Source organism: Callorhinus ursinus, unplaced genomic scaffold, assembly GCF_003265705.2.
Source record: "Callorhinus ursinus isolate GAN/ISIS: 27379988/994484 unplaced genomic scaffold, GSC_fseal_2.0 scaffold13, whole genome shotgun sequence".
NCBI lineage: Eukaryota > Metazoa > Chordata > Mammalia > Carnivora > Otariidae > Callorhinus > Callorhinus ursinus.
The window spans coordinates 13876877-13890608 of NW_027397075.1; the positions used below are offsets into that span (position 1 = coordinate 13876877).

At 49.8% G+C, this 13732-nt stretch overlaps 1 protein-coding gene across 5 annotated transcripts in view; it reads right to left on the reverse strand.

Annotated features, from left to right (window-relative positions):
- Positions 1-13732, reverse strand: part of PDPK1 (3-phosphoinositide dependent protein kinase 1) — a 79475-nt gene that overhangs the window by 43684 nt on the left and 22059 nt on the right. For all 5 annotated transcript variants that reach the window (XM_073899631.1, XM_025877138.2, XM_025877137.2 and 2 more), the window contains one exon: positions 1301-1567. In XM_073899631.1, the coding sequence (XP_073755732.1) occupies positions 1301-1510 (210 nt within the window). In that variant the 5' untranslated portion in view covers positions 1511-1567. The remainder of the gene's footprint in view (positions 1-1300; positions 1568-13732) is intronic.

Genomic DNA, 13732 nt, shown 5'->3' on the forward strand with positions numbered 1-13732 from the left:
CCTGCTGAGCAGGGAGCCCGATGTGGGACTCGATCCCGGGACTCCAGGATCATGACCTGAGCCGAAGGCAGTCGCTTAACCAACTGAGCCACCCAGGCGCCCCCATAGTTGGAAGATTTTAATCACGAGAGCACAAGTCTTTCATAATTTAAACAGAAACTGCCAATAAAAAATCTAAATTAAAAATGTAAGGGGAGGCGCCTCGGTAGCTCAGTTGGTGAAGCAACTGCCTTTGGCTCAGGTCATGTCCTGGGGGGTCCTGGGATGGGGCCCTGCACTGGGCTCCCTGCTCAGTGGGGAGTCTGCTTCTCCCTCTCCCTCTGCCCTTCCCCGTTTGTGCACACACACTCATGCTCCCTCTCTCTCAAATAAATAAATAAATAAAAACTTTAAAATATATATATATATAAGGGGAGCAAAAAGTTAACACTGATTAAAACTAAGTTGAGAACACAGATGAGCTATAAACTTCATGTTCTTCTTATTATGCAACATTTCATGAATGTAAAAAGAGAGAAGGGAAACACGTTTCACATGTTTCTTCCCAGAGGCCAGGCAAGAAGGCCCTGGCCATTCGCAGGGCGCACTGGTGCTTGGGTCTCCCCGCAGCCTGCGCAAGCCCCCGGCCCCATCACAGCCACGTGGGGCTCCCACCTCAGCAAAGGTGCTGCTCTGAACCTCCATTTCTTTGCTGGAAAAGGAAAAATGCCACAAGACAGGCACAACTCACTCAGGTAGCAAACAAGAGGTACTGACTGAAACCCAGGCCAGGAGAGCCCGGAGGCCGGCAGGTCTGGGGCTGCACCCCCAGCAGGGGTCAAGGCTATGCTGTTTTATACATTGTTTTAAATAACAAAGAAATAGTAAAGGTCGTTAAATGTTTCCCAAAAGCTCTGAAGAGACATTGATACCGACATTTCCAAACAAAGGGACAGAAAAGCTTCCTAAGACCTTGCTAATGGGACACAAGGACACAAGATGGAATATGTTGATGACTGATTAGAATAAAAATTAACTGCATCAAAAACCAAACCAAACCAAACCAAATAGAAAGATCAACAGATAGATGCTTTTTAAAGCTTTCATCTACAAAGTCATGGCTTAGGTATTTTAACCACGTGATTTACTTGGTGGTAGGAGGCCCCAAATCACCTTCGAAACCGGAGAACCCTGGAGGGGCCTGAGACCCTCACCTGGGGAAGAACACTGCCCTGGTAACGGGGTCCCCTAGCTACAAGCCCTGAGAAAAGTCAGCCTTCCCAAGAAGGCTGTTCAAGAAAGAGCAGCGGCAGGTACTCACTGTAGAAAAAGAGCCTTCACCAAGAATTTTCCCAAACTTGAAGTCTTCAGGCCGTTTCTTCCGAGGCTGTGGTGGCGGCTGTGTGGTGTGCTGCAGCGAGTTGGTGCTCGGTCGGGACTCGGCCGCAGTGCTGTCCATGGTGGGGCCCTGTCTGCTACCACCGGTGGGAATGCCAGGGACTATGCCGGACTCAGTCTGGGTCCTCACCATTGATGGGGATGGGCAAGCACATAACACCACGCTGGACTGAATTGGAACAGTGTCATACTGGTGGACACAGGAAAAAGAGGTTAAGACTCAAAGTGGCTCACTTTTCCTAAATGTATGAACTAAAGTGTTAACACCAAGTACAGGACAAGCCATATGACATTCTGCCACAGGGTTCAGGCCACTGTTCTCCTCTCCTAAGTCCCTTCCCTGCTCAAATCCCAGCCCCCACCCCTCGTCCCATGTGCCCAGAAACCCCACCATCCAGTTCCTATCTGCTCTCACTCTCCTCCGTCAGCACTGAGTGAACCTCCAACCACCCCTGCCACAGCCAGTTGGCTTTCCCATCACTGCCCAACCTCAATGCCACCTGCATCCAACACCAGCCCACAGAGGAAGCCAGTCCAAACTCTTTGACCATGGTGTCCGCATCCAGAACTCCTTGCCTAATCACCTACCCACACCTCATACAAAGCTGGACACACAGAAGGTACTCAGTTAGGGCTTGAACACAGACTGGCTTAAGACTGCATCCCACAACCAAATAGAATTTTAACCTAGCAGTCCTAGGGCATGAAGTAGAACTTCATGGAAAGAAGACTCCAGGAACTGTCAGCTACACATAAAAGTTACTGGGTGGCTCCGTCAGTTGAGCGCCCGACTCTTGAGCTCAGCTCAGGTCATGATTTCGGGGTCATGAGTTCAAGCCTGGCGTTGAGCTCCCCACTGGGTGTGGAGCCTACTTCAAAAAGAAAAAGTTAACATTTGATAAAAATAAGTAAGTTTCTCAAAAAAGACAGCAGTGGGCTAACTAGTTAACAACTGGGAAACTACCTGATCGAGAGCCCAGCTGCTCACTTCAACCAAAGTTACCTCCAAGCCAGATAGAGTGTTAGGTTTTTAAATTACTTAAACAAATTCAAAATTTAACAAATTTTAAAAATTATTCAATGGAATCCCTACTAACATCCCAGCTGGCTTTGCAGAAATTGACGAGCTGATCCTAAAATTCACATGGGACACAGAAAAGCCAAATAATCTCGGAAAAGAACAAAGCTGAACAACTACCTTATCACACGACCTGACTTCAAAGCTTACTACAAAGGTACACTAACCAAGACAGGGTGGTCTTGGCACAGGACAGACGCAGAGAGGAGCAGAACAGAGCTTAGAAGTACAGGCCTAGATGTCTATAGTCTACTCATACTTGAGGAGGGCACCATGACTCTTCAGTGAGTAGGGACATTTTTTTTCAACAAATGCATAGCCAAACACAAAAAGAATGAAGTCGAATGCCTTTCCTGTATCATATACAAAACCTAGCTCAAATGTACAAAAGATCTACGTGTAAGAACTAAAACTGTAAAACTCTTAGAAGAAAATCTATGAGTAAATCCTCCTGACCTTGACAATGGCTTCTTAGATATGAGACCAAAAGCACAAACAAAAAAAGGAAAAAAAAAAAAAACAAAAAACACAGACCAAAGGGACTATACCAAAATTAAAAACTTCTGCACTTCAAAGGCACCATCAAGAAAGTGAAAAGACAACACATGGAATGGCAGAAAGTATTCGTAAATCACGTTATCTGCTAAGTGACTTGTATGCAGAAGACATAAAGAGCTCTTACAACTCAATTAAAACACACACACACACACACACACACACACACACACACACACACACACACACACTTAAAAACCAGGCAAGGAATTTGAATAAACATTTCTCCAAAAAGACATACAAATGGCCAATGAGCACACGATGAGATGCTCAACATCATTAGTCATTAAGGAAATGCACATCAAAGCCACGAGAAGGTTCCTCCTCACACCCACAAGGGTGGCCAGAATCAAAAAGACAGACAGTAACAAGTGTTGGTGAGGATGTGGAGAAGTTGGGACCCTCACCCACTGCTCTGGGAATGTAAAATAGTGCAGCCGTTTTGGCAGACAGTCCGGCAGTTTCTCAAAAGGAAACAGGCACCATATAAGCAAGCAATTCCACCCCTAGGTGTATATCCAGGAGAAATCGAAACCTATGTCCACATGAAACCTGTACAAGAACGTTCACAGCAGCATGACACCTAACAACCCAAAGGTGAAAACAACCCAGATGTCCACCAATGGATAAATGGATAAACAAAACATAGTCTAGCCAAAAAACGGGAGTATTATTCGGCCATAAAAAGGAAGTACTGAGACACACTACAACATAAATGAACATGGAAAACATTATGCTCAGTCAAAAGGGCCAGACACAAAAGGCCACATATTGTGGGATTCCAGTTCCATCAAATATCCAGAAGAGGCAGATCCACAGACAGAAAGCAGATGAATGATCATCAGGGGCTGGTGGGTGAGGGGTCTGCTAATGGGTCTTGGGTTTCTTTTTAGGGTGTTGAAAATGCTCTGGAACTAGATTGTGATGATGGCTGTGTAACTTTGTGACTACACTAAAACCCACTGAATTATTTAAACAGGTGAACTGTACAGTATACAAATTATGTCTCAATAAGCTGCTAACAACAGTCAAACCACATATGACTGCATTCATTTATATACAAAAACTCATTCAAATTTATACACCATCAAGACGTTAGGTGAAGAAATGGACAAAGGGTAGGCACCAAAAAAACTCGAAGAACCAAGAAACGAAAATGTGCAAGGTATCCAAAAACAATGGCACTGGACATTTGTAATTACGGGAGAGGCTAGAGGACAGAGACAGTAACAATGATTAAATATGTTAACACACAGGAACACCAAATGCTGGCAAGGCCACGATAAAAGAGGGTACCCTCTCTAACTGCGGCTTGCACCAATAAACCCGTGATGCTGTTACCATGTCTTCTGAAAAGCAATTTAGTAATTTGTGAAGAAAGCAATGACAGAACAGTTGCCAATGAGACACAAAGAAATACTACAGAAACAGGAGAAGAAAATAGTAAAAATTTAGGTGGGCAATAAGAAAGGATTAGACAAGGGCACCTGGGTGGCTCAGTCGTTAAGCGTCTGCCTTCGGCTCGGGTCATGATCCCAGGGTCCTGGCATCGAGCCCCACATCATGCTCCCTGCTCAGCAGGGAGTCTGCTTCTCCCTCTCCCTCTGCCCTGCTCGAGCTCTCTCTCTCTCTGTCTCCCTCCCAAATAAATAAAATCTTGGGAAAAAAAAGGATTAGACAGTCTCCAAGTTAAATCAGAAATACATACAAGTTCACCCACAACCACAAAGAAAATTGCCTTTCCCAGCTCTGACTCTGAAGTGTTCTAGCAGTGACATCATGAGCCAACCCACCACCAGATTGCTGGGAGAACACCACAAAATGAACCCAGAGCATCCAGATTGCTTCTTATAGTACTCCCCATTAAAAGAAGTCAGGAAAAAAAAAAAAAAACGCAAAAACAACACAGGAGAGCAGTTAACACCATGTCTGAAAAGGAGGAGGCCTCCACAAGTGTCTGTGGTAGGAGGAAAGGGTGGGGAAGCTGGCCTGGAGGGGCTGTTACTAACCAAGCTGTGACCCCTGTAAACCCTAAAAAGACATCAGTAAGTACTGCTAATCAGAGTAAGCCAAAACAGAAAGATCCTGAGTCTGTAAGGATATACACAGGTGATAAGAAGTCTATCAATACTATAAAAACGCAGGTTGATTACAATGAACATTTCATTTCATAAATCTGAATAACTAAGGGAGTGGTCTTACAGAGTCTGTCTCTTATACTGTTTGTTCATAAAGGACAAACATTTCCTCTCCATTTAAACAGGGCAAGGAGACACACAGGGAACTATGAAGAAACCAGAGGCCTGTAGAAAGTGTGCCACGAACAGGAAGGACAGGTGGGCAGGTAGCCAGTACTGTGCCCTGGGTCACAGCTCAGCCACCACAAGAGGAGAACCAAAGGAGAAGCTCACCTTGAGATGCACTAAACACATGAAGTCCAAAACCAATCTAGAGAGACAACGATGACGGCAGAGGCAGTGGGCCAGGTCCTCTAGCTGGACTGCGAGTTGAAGTGCACATTTATGGAAAACGGCTGTTTTCTTGAATGTTCTATGGCTCGGCAGTAAGCCAAGTGTGCCTCACATATAATCCATCTCACAGGAGGTACCAAGGGTTGGACCAAGCTGAGGTGCAATCAGTACCTTAATGGTTTGTCCCTTTATAAGCAAAGCATGTACCATAACAGAAGCATCATCAAATTCAGTACCTTCCCCCCAGAGATGAGCAGGAACTTCTCTGTCCTCCAGGGCAGTTAGGTGGGGAAGAGTCACAGTCGCCAGGCTAAGGCCCATCAAGAACTATGACAGGCCTGGACTGTCCTCACAAGCCAGGCCAGCTACACTGGCAAGGGAGGGCTGTGCACACAGAGCACTGGGTGTTCACGGGACTCCTGGACACAACCAAGGGCACGTGCTCCCTGGGCCTCCAGGGTCATCCCAGGTGCAGACCCTCAGGTGCAGGACCGAGGAGCAGCTGGACTGTGTGACTTAAAGGACACACACAAGGGAGGGGAAGTGGGAAGGAGCCAGCACTTCCAATAGCACAGTCCCGGGCACGACAGCAGTGCTGTGAACTAATCTGGCCACAGGGTCCCATGGGGGAGGGTAGAGAAGAGCATGGCCTGTCTCTGTCGTGCCCCCCGCCACACACCTGTCCCAGCTACTATGTAAATCAGATCAATGTGGCCTCACCTAAATTCACCTGTGTGCCCAGTCTCCTGTCAAGCAAGGCTCAAGGAGACAGCAGAAGAGACGCACGAGACCGTGACACACACTGCTTTAATTAAAAACCAACAAGAGAAATACTGACCAAAATCTCAAACATGAAGTTAATAAAGAACAAAATATGACGGGCTGATTCATGGACCTGGAGAAATGTTAATTGTGCATGGACAAGATTCTGGACTCAATGACAGTTCCAGTAAGTAAAGGCACTGCCATATCTTCACGTGGATGGTTGGGCACAGGTGGGGTCAGCCCGAGGCTTCTTCACCGTGGGCAGAACCTCAGTCCTGGGAGGTGCAGTAGGTGACATCCAAGAGCAGTGAAGAGTTTCCCAAAGGGTCAGCCACTAGGCCTGAGGAGGCTGGGCACTGCAGGCAGCAGCTGTCCACGGCCACAGAAAGCCAGGGGGCCCTGGAGATCTGGGCGGGACAACCCCCACCCAGCAAACTGGCTATTCTGGGGACAAAGGACCCTGATAGCAAACATCCTGGGAGGGATAATAAGAATGATTACACTGGCTTCAGGAGCACTTAGGAAGAAAAGCTGTTTTCAGCAGACTTCCTGACTGCAAACTGACCAACGGAACAGCAGTTCCCCCAAAACAATGACCAGGTAAGTCTGATGGGACTCTGGTTTTACAAGCATGTGTTCCTGAGAGCTTTCTTTCATCAAAGTGGTGTCTATGGTCGTTAAAAGGTCTCCAGAAGAGATTCTCAAGGAGAGCACTGCCCGTCCCCGCCCCCAGGCAGAGCGGCCGTGGAACACACCTCTGCCGGTTCCCAGGCAGGCTGCTGGCCACGCTGTGTGGCACTCTGGGAACTAATGGGCTGGGTTTTGTTTCCTTTTTTTTTTTTTAAAGGTTTTCTTTTTTTTGACAGAGAGATAGCACAAGTAGGCAGAGAGGCAGGCAGAGGGAGAGGGAGAAGCAGGCTCCCCGCTGAGCAGGGATTCCCTACTCAGGACCCTGGGATCATGACCTGAGCGGAAGGCAGATGCTTAACCGACTGAGCCAGCTAGGGGCCCTAATGGGCTGTCATGATGGATGTGGACCTGACTCAACAGACCCTGTGACCCAGAACAGCACGTGGCCTGGCACTGCTGAGGAAGTAGAGCGTCAGACTGGAGAAAACCTGCTCCCTTCCTCTCTGCCATCCGTCCACGTGTGAGGATGGTAAGCGCCACAGAAAATGCCCAGGCCACCTGAGCAGGTGTTGAGAGAAGTGCCATTTGAAAGTCAGGAGGTGTGTGCATTCTGCTGGGAGTGGCAGAGGGAGGGAGACAGGACTCGGACTGCGACCAGCCACTTCCCGCACACCTGCAGTGCCAGGCGGCGGCCCTGTGTCCACACACGGGATGTAGGGGACTCCAAGGCTGAGGCTGCAGCAGCCCAGGGCCAAGCGCACCAGGTCGGCCCACATGTGCTCCCAGAGCTCCTTCCCAAAATGAGTGCCTGTTCCCTGGCCAGAAGCAGTGAGCATGAGAACAGCCTCCGTCTCTTGGCTGCCCCAACATGGGGCTCATTCTGGGAGTCACCAAGGCCACACTAAAGCACAGCCCGCTACAGGGGAGCTGACCACCGTGAGCTCCTAGTTTTAGGAAGTTTGCAGCCAGGGACACATCTTCCATCCCAGTGGTTCTCATCTAGGCTGATTCTGCCCCCCAGGGGACCCTTAGCAATGTCTGGAGACATTTTGGGGTGCTGAGGGAAAAGCGGTACTGCATCTGGTAGGTAGGTACAGAGATGCTGTAAACACCCCACAATTAACAGGACGGCCCCACAACAAGGAATGATCAGGTCTGAGTGGCAAAAGTTCCTGGGGGAGAAGTCCTGCTCTATTCTGGCAAACTCCATGCTCCCCTCCCCAGGAAGAACCCCACCAAGTGTTCAGGGACCCCCCCCCCCGAAAGCATGCAGCCCTCGGGGAGGCCCCGTGGGGCATGAGGCCCTGCAGCCACCCCTTGGAGCACGAGGGAGAAGGAAGGACAAGGACCGGAAGCTGGGATCCGAGGACAGCGGCAGGTATACCCAGTCTGAAAAAGGTATATTAACAAACCCTAATGCTGTGTTTGGGAAACAACAAACTCCCATGACCTGAACAGTATACAGGGCAGTGCTGATGAGGCTTGGCGGTAAGACTCCCAACCAGGGGTGTGGCTTCACACCCAGCAATACCAGACTGGGGCAGAAGAAAGCACAGCATCAACATGCTCCCGGCCCTCCCGAGCCCCGTGGCAGTGCAAGGAACCGGGGCCAGCAGCTGCTTCGGGACCTGGAGGAGAGGCACAGAAGGGTGTGGGCACACCCCCAATGGGTGGGTGGGGGTAACAGCCCACTCCCTCAGCAGCCAGACCCACAGTCAACTCTCAAGAGGGTAAGAACTGCAATCCAGCAAAGACGCCCGCATCTGAAATGTCTCCGCACAACCCCTTGCTCTTGGGAAAGCAGCCCGCTGCTCCAACAGCAGCTGCGAGGCCTGGGCTGGGGACAAGCCCTGGCTTTCTTATTCAGTTTCTCCAGGGCTCTGGGCTCAGCTGGCCAACACACAGGTTTTGGCTGGAACTCTGCTTGACAATGCTGTTTCCAAATGCCAGCCTTTGACATTTCACTTGCTGTAAGATTATACTCAATAATTTCTCTGATTTAAAAGAATTTTTTTAACTAATGAAATAAACTCTCAACTTGGAGCTGGAAAAGTAAAAACAGCTAGAAGTCCACTCTGAGTGCCGTAAAGAACATCATTTATTCCATGGTAAAGCAGGCATATGCAAATAAGACCTCATCCAGCCAGAAGTGGCACATGAGAGAGAAGCCACTGAGCACGCCAGACCTACAGCCTCTCAGCTTGTCCCACAATGACAGCTCTCGGAGGGAGGCACCTCTCTGGGAAGGAGCTCCCCCTAGACAGCAGGTAAAGGGACCTGGGATGGAGCCCCAAGTGGGGCTCCCTGCTCAACGGGGAGTCTGCTTCTCCCACTCCCTATGCCCCTCCCCCTGGTCATGCTCACTCTCTCTAAAAAATGAATAAAAAATTAAAAAAAAAAAAGACTTACAACAATCCCACACATTATTCTTACCACTGTACCCCGTGGGTGGTCTAGGACTGAGATCTTGGGCAGAGAAACACTGTTCTGTATACTTCACAGAGACTGTCGTGAGATAAAAGCTGAGCCCCCGTTTTCCCCGCCTGTAAACACAAATGCACCTGGTACTCTTACCTTTCCTGGCAAGTTCACCCTGCCCCAAAGCACAATTCCAATGAAAGGTTGGAAGGCACTAATAAGCCTCTCCTTTAAGAGATCCACAGCACCTTAGTATACGTTAACATAAACTATTTAGTCGTCTTCCTGTATTGTTGGTAGCTGGCTGAAACCGTCAGCCTGAGCAGAGCCGAGCCGAGTAGAGCCGAGCCGAGTAGAGCCGTGCCGTGCTGTGCCTGATTTGGTTTGGCAGGTACCGAAGTAGAAGGCTTGGCCATAGTAAGAGACAAACAGGACGCTTGCTCCAGAGATGGAGACACAGGAGGGTGGTGAGTGGCCCTGAGGCCAGGCTGAGCAGGGGCAGGGAGAGGGCCTCCACACAAACCAGCAGGCGACACACACAGTCACAACCACCACCCCCTCTACCTCTCATTCCCAAGGCTCCACTGCCTCCCCTCCAACCCTCCACCCCCTGGCTCAGCAGATTCTGTTGCTTGCCACAATTTAGAGCACATCCAGCCACCCCTGTCCTGGGAGGGTAAGGGGAGCTCCAAGACCTTGAGCCCACCCACTGCAGACAACTCAGGCTGTCAAGGAGACTCCCATAAGTACACCTTACTCTCCAAAGCCACAGATTCTCTGTTACTTCATAGGAACATATGTGCTCATTTTGCTCATCAGTTTCCTTTAAAAAAAAAAAAAAAGACTTTTATCTGACAGAGCGAGCGTGTGTAAGTGGCAGGGTGGGGGTGGGGGGGCAGAGGGAGAGGGACAAGCAGACTCCACACTAAGCACGGAGTCCGACCCAAGGCTCAATCTCACAACCCTGAGATCATGACCTCAGCTGAAACCAAGAGTCGGATGCTCAACTGATGTGCCACCCAGGCGCCCTGCTCATCAGAGTTTCTTAAAGAAGGTAAATTAACTACATTACTAATTCAATAAACATTACCACTGTGCTTGCAAGTGCCCAGGGACATGGCCGTAAGGCAGATGTGGTCCCTGCCCCCAGGAACCGACATCCTGACAGGGTAATGGGCCTGATGCCATTTACAAAACTGGCTGGCCAAAGCTGGGAGAGTGGCCACGACAGAGATGGGCCAGTGCTGGGGGCACGAAGTAGCCCAGCACAAAGTAGCCCAAGCAGACCTGTGGCTGCCATGCGGCTAAAGCGTGAGTTGGCAGGAGGCTTGGTGGAGGGAGTCTCTCAGGTGCTGGGAGTGGCCTCAGGTGGAGAGCCAGGAGGGTGCTGGCAGCTTAGATGGGGCTGCACGGCAGGGAGAATATTCATGTACAGAAAACAAAATGTAATGACAGCTAATCATGTATCACATTTTTTTAAAGACTTTTTTATTTTAGAGAGAGAGACAGAGAGCGTGTGCTTGGGCGAGGGAAAGGGTGGGTGTGGGGGGGGAGAAAGAGAGAGAGAGAGAGAGAGAGAGAGAGAGAGAGAATGAATATCTGAGCTCAGAGTCTGATGCAGGCCAATTCCATGACCCTGAGATCATGACCTGAGCTGAAACCAAGATCTGGCTGCCTCACCGACCACACCCCCCCACTCCGGGTGCCCCGCATGCATCACACTGATTTTAAAGTTTCACTTTCCTCTAATGTTTCAGATTCAAAACACAGCAGCTGTCACGAGTCAGAAAGAAAAGCAAGTCATTCTGAAATCAACATCCAAGTGAAGTGTAGATTTTTGAGATGGCAATAACAGATGCTGTAAGACAGACAGACACAGACACACCTGCTTTGCCATTATGTGCTTTACGTCAAACGCCAGAGCCCCACCGCAGCTTCAGCGATTTGAAGCAAATGCAGCCCCATCAAGACTACAATGCTTTATGCACTTCAACAAATGTTCACTGAGTACCTACTATGTGCCATGCACCGCTCTATGTACTGGAGATGTAACAAAGAACACAGCCAAGCCGACACTCTTAAGGCTACATTCTGGGGGCTCCTGGGTGGCTCAGTCGGTTGCGTGGCTGCCTTCAGCTCAGGTCATGATCCTAGGGTCCTGGGATCGAGTCCCACATCGGGCTTCTTGCTCAGCAGGAAGCCCGCTTCTCACTCTGCCTGCCGTTCCCCCTACTTGTGCTCTCTCGGTCCCCCACTCTCTGTCAAATGAATAAATCTAAAAGAAAAAAAAGGCGGCTACATTCCAGTATGGCACACAGACATCCCAAAAAACAAACAACAGGTAGTGTTGCAGTGTTGGATGGTGATAACTACCATGAGAAAAGAACAGCCAAGAAGGAAGACAGGACTATTTGAGGTGAGTAGCTGTGGGATATGCAAATTTAAACACAGAAGCCCTTATTGGGAAAGTGACATGGGAGCAAAAACTCAACGAGATGGGGAAAGCCCTAAGAAATCTGGGGAGAACCTTCTCGGCAGAGGACTGGCCAGTGCAAAGGCCCTGAGGCAAGAGCACCTCAGCAGCTCAGTTTGAACCACAGTACAGGCCACCTCCAGACAGAATCCCTGGGTGCCAGGAAGGGACCTCAGCGCCCCTGAAAAATTCCTTCTGGGGTCACTTCTGGTAAGCTCTGGGTACCTCGTAGTGCAGGGGTGAGAGCATGAGAAATGGGGCTGCCCAGAAGGGCCCAGGCATCTCCTGAACCAGAGTGTGATGCTAGCCTAGCCCCAGCTGTACTATCCTGCGTCAGCCCTGGGCTCTGAGATGCTGGCCACCAGACCACTGGTACTCTGGTGTCCCCTCTGCTCCAGCAATTATGGGCACAATCACATAGGAACCTGTCATGGGCAGCCTTGATGCTTAATGCATCCATCCTCCTTCATGGAAATCTGCAATTTCCTTCCTGTCTCAGCCACCACATGCCAGCCAAGCACCTCAGTGCAAGACCCAGCCCCCGGGGCCCCTTCCTGCTGGAGATGTCTGTAGGGACAGCTGGATGCTCGTGCTTTCTTTTCCCAAAGCTGTAACTCACCAGCACGGGTGTGTTCTAGCAATGAAGTTTACTTCTGTAGCTAAGAAAGATAGCCACAGTATGACTCTTTGAAGCATTTAAGCATCAACTGTGAAACAAAAAGCCTAAGAGAAAAGCCCTCTTCCAGTGTGAAAAGTCCAAATGTTTATATATGTAATAGCTGTTATTCTTAACAGCTAATTTTTTTTTTTAAAACATCTCGAGGTGGTACTTAAGCAGCATAAACAGCATGGAACCGGTCTGCCACAATCTGGGGGACACGTGCTGACTGGTGGCCTCACAGGGCAGGTTCTGGTCCCAAGATGCCCCTCCCAGCTTGCCAGCACTGCGCCCTGTGGAGGCAGCACAGCCCAGGGATCGCCGGTGACCCAGGACCTGCGGGTGAGTCATTCCCTCCCGGCACAACCCAGTTAGCTTGCCACCCACCTGACGACCCAAAATTGTGGTAAGTAAATAATTTTGGTTACTCAACAGTTTCTGAAATTTAAATTTCTAGAGAAATTTAAAGTAACAAAACCCTAGTTATGCCTGTCCCACATCCCCATCCTCCCTAATAAAATGAAGCTGATCACAAGATAAGTTCTCAAAAACACAGCCCTCTGCCTGGTCCCGTGGGCACCATGTCACCATGAGAGTTATGATCGCTCACCTTTCCTACCCACACGTGCATACCCCAAGTCCAAGCCCCTCACACCCAAGGAATGGCTGGGCGCAGCGAGCTGCTTCGCCAGCTTCACAGCAGGGGCCGGCCTACATCAGCACTGCCCCTCTCCTGCCAGAAGCCCCCCTACGGGCACGTCCAGCCCTTACCGTTCGGCCCCCACTTCCCAGTACCAATAGCACCCCACCATCTCCCCCTCCCTCCTGTGCGGCTGCTCAGGACAAGCTTCAGTAACTGCCTCACCGCTGGGAAGGGGGAAGATGTGTCTATCGCGTAGCGTGCTCGAGAACGAGGAAGGACAGCTGTTCTCAATTGAACCTGGCTATGAGTATCAGTGCCATTGACCTCTGGCACCTTGAAGCCTCTGGAAAAGGTGTCACCGTGTCCCCCCCCCAACTCCTCTCAACATGACTCTCATTCTGTACAGATCAGTGTGTGGTAGACAGTAAGGAGGAGTGCTACCTGCTGTGCTCACTTACCTTTTCAGAGTGGGGACAACAAGCAGCCCTGCACAAGAGCAATGCTGACAGGAAGACAAGCACGAGTCTTAAACAACTGATTCCCAGGGGTGCCTGGGTGGCTCAGGTGGTTGGCCAGCCGGTGGGCTCTTGATTCAAACCCCCAACGTGGGACTCCACGCTGAGTGTGAAGTCGGCTTGAGGATTCTCACGCCCTCTGCCCCTCC